General features: G+C 32.5%; 1 protein-coding gene across 1 annotated transcript in view; it reads left to right on the plus strand.

Annotated features, from left to right (window-relative positions):
• The window catches only part of LOC125043644, a 41,993-nt gene that overhangs the window by 36,006 nt on the left and 987 nt on the right, over window positions 1–5,000 (plus strand). Inside the window, exons 18-22 of the mRNA XM_047639879.1 lie at window positions 50–211; window positions 419–534; window positions 802–929; window positions 1,081–1,258; window positions 2,462–5,000. The exon at window positions 2,462–5,000 is cut by the window's right edge and continues 987 nt beyond it. Coding sequence (XP_047495835.1) covers window positions 50–211; window positions 419–534; window positions 802–929; window positions 1,081–1,258; window positions 2,462–2,561 — 684 coding nt within the window. The 3' untranslated portion in view covers window positions 2,562–5,000. The remainder of the gene's footprint in view (window positions 1–49; window positions 212–418; window positions 535–801; window positions 930–1,080; window positions 1,259–2,461) is intronic.

A 5,000-nucleotide genomic window follows, 5' to 3' on the forward strand; every position in this document is an offset into this window, starting at 1 on the left:
TGTGCTATAGAAGTCCTTTCCCCTAAAAAATTCCTCGATTTTATTTCAGAATGGTAAATTTACTGTCGTAGGAACGTATGATGGAAGATGTATATTCTATGAGACAGAGCAACTGAAGTACTTCACACAGATCAATGTCAGATCAACAAGAGGGAAGAATGCCAAAGGAAGAAAAATCACTGGCATTGAACCTTTACCAGGCGAAGATAAGGTATAGCAAATGACGTGTATTTTTTTTTTCATTTTATTTCCAAAAGCCTGGGATCACATTTTGAAAAGGACACTTTATTTTGAAAGATAAGAGGATGGGAGAAGAGGTTTCTGATTAATATTATTCATGAATCGCATAGTTGTGATACTAACTGTACATATTTTGTAACCATCTTTAACCGTTTGCAAATATTTGATAAATCTCCAGGTGCTGATAACAAGCAACGACAGTAGAATACGATTATATGACTTGCGTGATTTGAACCTGTCATGCAAATACAAAGGCTACTCCAATATGTCTAGTCAGATCCGTGCAGGATTCAGGTAGGCTCTTTTGCATTAGTAATTTTTCAAGATTAGGATTTTCATGTTGAATGACACATAAACTAGGATTGATAGCTTTAATAAGAAGACATGTTTATCTTCATTTCAACAGAGATTTTGAGAAGCTCAATACAAATGGTCTTTGTTAAAGACTGCCCTTATCATTTCCAGTAGGGTGTGTCACTATTGTATATATATATTTCTTTTTTCTTTTCTCTTTTTTTTTTGTTTTCATGGCTAGGATTAACAAGTTGCTATTCTTTCTAGTCATGATGGCAAGTTTATTGTAGCTGGAAGTGAAAATCAATGTATCTACATCTGGAAGACTCATCATGACTACTCCAAATTCTCATCTGCAAGAAGAGACCGAAACCTTTACTGGGAAGGAGTGAAAGGTACTGTTGTGTAGTGTAATGTTTAGTGGGTGATAACCATCAACATCATATTAGCATTTCTATTGTGATAAGTTCCCTGTGAAACATAAAAAAGAAACATCTCCTTGTTTTTTACACACCTAGCAAATTTCTTTCTTTCTTTTTTTTTCAGCTCACAGTGCTGTTGTTACTTGTGCCGTGTTTGCACCTCACCCAGAACTGGTATTCAGCTTCATTGAACAACAGCAGGAGATTCTCAGCAAATCAGGAGAGCAAGAGCAGCAGCATCCACAGCAACAGCAGCCACACCAAACGAGTCAGAATAAGGATAGTGGGACAACTAACAAGGGGTATGTATGTGAAGGCTACATGAAGTGCTTCTAGATGTCATTTTCAATTATAATTCTTAAGGGTTTTATTTGCACCTCGTATGGCTCTTCCACTTCATATGGTAAAGTAAATCTAGGGGTAAAATATTTGGACTGGTCTAGTTTAATCCACTGTCGACGGGCATGGCATGTACGTATATGCCATGCCCATTGTGAGTTTACTTTATTAATTGTTTTTACATATAGATAGCTAGACTTGTACTAAGTCACTAATGAACCAATTGCGAGTACTGCCTGTCTCGCCTGTTAACCCTTTTCCTTGATTTACTAAAATATTTTACACTATCTTATTTTGCTGTTACTAATGTTTATAACATTATAGTAATTATAATGTTTATAATAAAGGTAACACCATCAATATTCAAAGCATTATTAAAAATATATTTTTCCCATCAATTCAAGAAAAGGGGAAATTAGGTAAGGTCACAATGTCTACTAATTGACTCCTTTGTGGCTGAGCACCAGCAGAACCATCTATGTGCAGAGACATTTCACAAAAAAACAAAAATAGAAAATGAACACAGCATTTTCCCCATTTTTTATTCATTTTCCCCGGCGGCATGTGGTTAAGCCAGTGAGAAAGATAAGAAATTTTCACTTTCATATTCTATTTTTACTTCAAAAATGTTTGAGTTAATGAAATAAATCTTGAAAAAGGTATAAAAGAGAATACATACTTACACAAGGAAATATTAATTTTGATTCTTTTATAGTTTTTGCAACATTTTAAAAATAATGTGGTTATGAATTACACTTATGAAGCCAATTCTTTGCAATTTGCACATGCCAGTAATGCAGTATATGAACTGAGGTTAATGGAACTGTCATTCTAAATGGGTTGTCAGGAATAATTTGACTTTATTGAAAAAAAAGGACTGACAGTCAGGAACTCTTGATATGTATTATGTGGCCAAGGGGAATAATGCCCATTTCTTTGCCCACTTTATGTTACATCTGCATTTTTTAGTTTAGAAGATTATCTGCAAGAAAGCATTGCGATAAAGGAGAATATGGTGATCTTTAGAAATACCTGGTTTGATTAGGTGTTTTCACTGCTTATATTATAGATAAATGTCTTATTGCTATTGTGTAGTAGGTTGCATGGTACTGAACTTTATCTTATACTGTCTGTTTGAGTAATCCACTTTATTATATATCCTACAGATATGTACTGGTATCTGCAGACTTCAATGGCTGTATCAAAGTATTTTTGAAGAAAGAAAAACCCAAGCACTCATCATTACCAGCATCAGCTTTAGTGTAGAATAAGTAGGGAGATCTTTAGAAGTTTTGCATTGGACGAGGTTATATTGTAAAAGCACTAGAAGGTGTGGATGGTAAAAACACCCTACTGTGTTTATAAAATGGCAGAAAAACCTACTATACACAAGTTTATCAGGAGAATATTTAAAAACTGTTTTCTCATATTATGCTAATAAATGTACCTTGAGTATAATTTTTTTTCTGCCACTAGGAAGCATAATAATGGGCATGAATCCATTACACCATGTCCCATTGCTGTGGTGCATTACATGTTCCATTTTAGAGCAGAGGAATTTGATCACAGTTGTGTGGTTGAAAATGCTTTGGATGGATGGAAATTTTTGGAATAATTTTTTCTTTCTTTTCCTCAAACGTTTTGATCACAGGGCAGTGATGATAATTATGCACATTTATTATGTTTCACAAGTATTGTAGTCTGAAATTATTTTGTAATGTAATGAGACTATATCCAAGATTATATCAATATTCTATATCTATATCCTTCAAGGAAGAATGAAGGGATGAGTGCGTCATGGTGAGTGTGTGGCAAGATTAATACAAAACCTTGTACTTCATTATTATTATAATTAATGGTTGTTATTAATATGATTCTTTCCTTTTATTATTATTTTGTATTTCCATTTCTAGTGCTATTATTATTATTATTATTATCATCATAATCATAGCTATCAATTCTCTTATAAATGTGTCATATTTATGATTATTGTTATTTTCTTATGCAAATGATTAGGGAGACTTGATAATGACTAATAAATATTTATATCTGCTTTTTGGGGAGGGGGCGCATTGAAATTATTGCATATTGTTGAGGGGAAAGGATATAATTGTTCATCCATTGGCACAGGGTACATGCACTGTCCATTGTAATTTTATGTCAAGGTTGTTTACACATGGTTGGCTTCGCAAGTGCTAGTCACCAAGTAGTTGGTTAATGAGTCTACATGGCCTTACCTGTTTAACCCCCTCCTCAATTTTTTGGGAAAAAACGTTTTTATTTCTAATACTATTATTGTTATTAACATTATTACTATTATTACATTATTAATAGTACCAATAGTACTAAAAACAAACTTTTCTTTATGACAATTCATGGAATAAGGTAAACATGTGAGATCAGATAGGCTTAGTAATTAACTGATTCCTTGATGACCAAACACTGTGGAGCCATCAGAGTGTAAGCAAAATTAATGGACTGAAGTCATGGTGAACAAGACATGTACCCTCCAGGTAGCAACTATTTAATTAAAAATATTAGAGACCTTAATGGTATCCATATCAGGAAAGCACAACAGAATATTTTTAATTAGTTTTTTTGTCTTCTGTTTAGGCATTTGTGTGGTACACAAGCCCATGTTGTATGTATGTATGAATGCATCTGCTCTGTGCATAAAAAATGTATATGTGTGTAAATATGTATGTATGTACTTCAAGTAATGTGTGTGGGTTTAAATGCAGTGTGCTTGCATTTGGATGCATGCTTATATAAGTGTGCTTTGTATGTTAGTGTAAGAGATTATAAAATGAACAGGTTATTGTCGAGTAAAAGGTAATGTAAAATTAATAAAAATATCATTGTGTATATTAAAAGATTCCTTCTACATTACGAGCAAAGAAAAAGAAGTTGCATGAAGCTCCTCGGATATGTACGAGATGAAATTTTATTTATTTGTTTATTATAGTGACAATAAACCCTCATTCAAGAATGGAATGTAATATTAAAATCCTTATACTAGTCCAAAGTATTGCTCTGCTTTTACATAGTTATTGAGAAATGAAATGTAATATGTAAGGGAGATGTGCTAGGTCCTGCCCCATGTAATGTAAATCTATTTTTTGTTTACTTTGCTAACCTTGATGGTAATAAATTTTCATACCATAGGGCTGTCTACTGCCAGTACACGTAAAAGTTATCATACATTTCTAGAGTTTAAAGTTTTTATACCAGGAAAAGAAATATTTTTTAAGAGATTAGTTTTATGGAATTTTTTTTCTTCTTTTTTTTTTTCTTTTTTTTTTTCTTTTTAGCTTTGGTGTTGATGATAGCTGAAAAATGATCCGATACTAGAGCTGAAAAATCATGTTTGATGTATCAAAGTTTTTAGTGCTAAGTATGGTAATAGTCCCTGGCCTATGCTAATAGGGTAAGGAAAATATGCTCAGTAGTGTATGGATGAAATTTTTTTCTGTAAAACAGTGAGAAAATGTAAGTATATCAGTATACAAATCTGATAATCTTGTAAAAAATATTTCAAGATTTATTAATCGTCATTTGAACTGTACATGCTATGTCAAATGTTTTGTTGCATAAGGGTAATAAGTTGTATCTATTTTCATTTTTATCATCTCTTGGTATCAAGTAATTATATGATTTGCTACTGTCATTCTCATGTACTAATTCATAATTCAGTAGTTAGATAGG

This window comes from Penaeus chinensis, chromosome 34 (assembly GCF_019202785.1).
Source record: "Penaeus chinensis breed Huanghai No. 1 chromosome 34, ASM1920278v2, whole genome shotgun sequence".
NCBI classification, from domain to species: domain Eukaryota; kingdom Metazoa; phylum Arthropoda; class Malacostraca; order Decapoda; family Penaeidae; genus Penaeus; species Penaeus chinensis.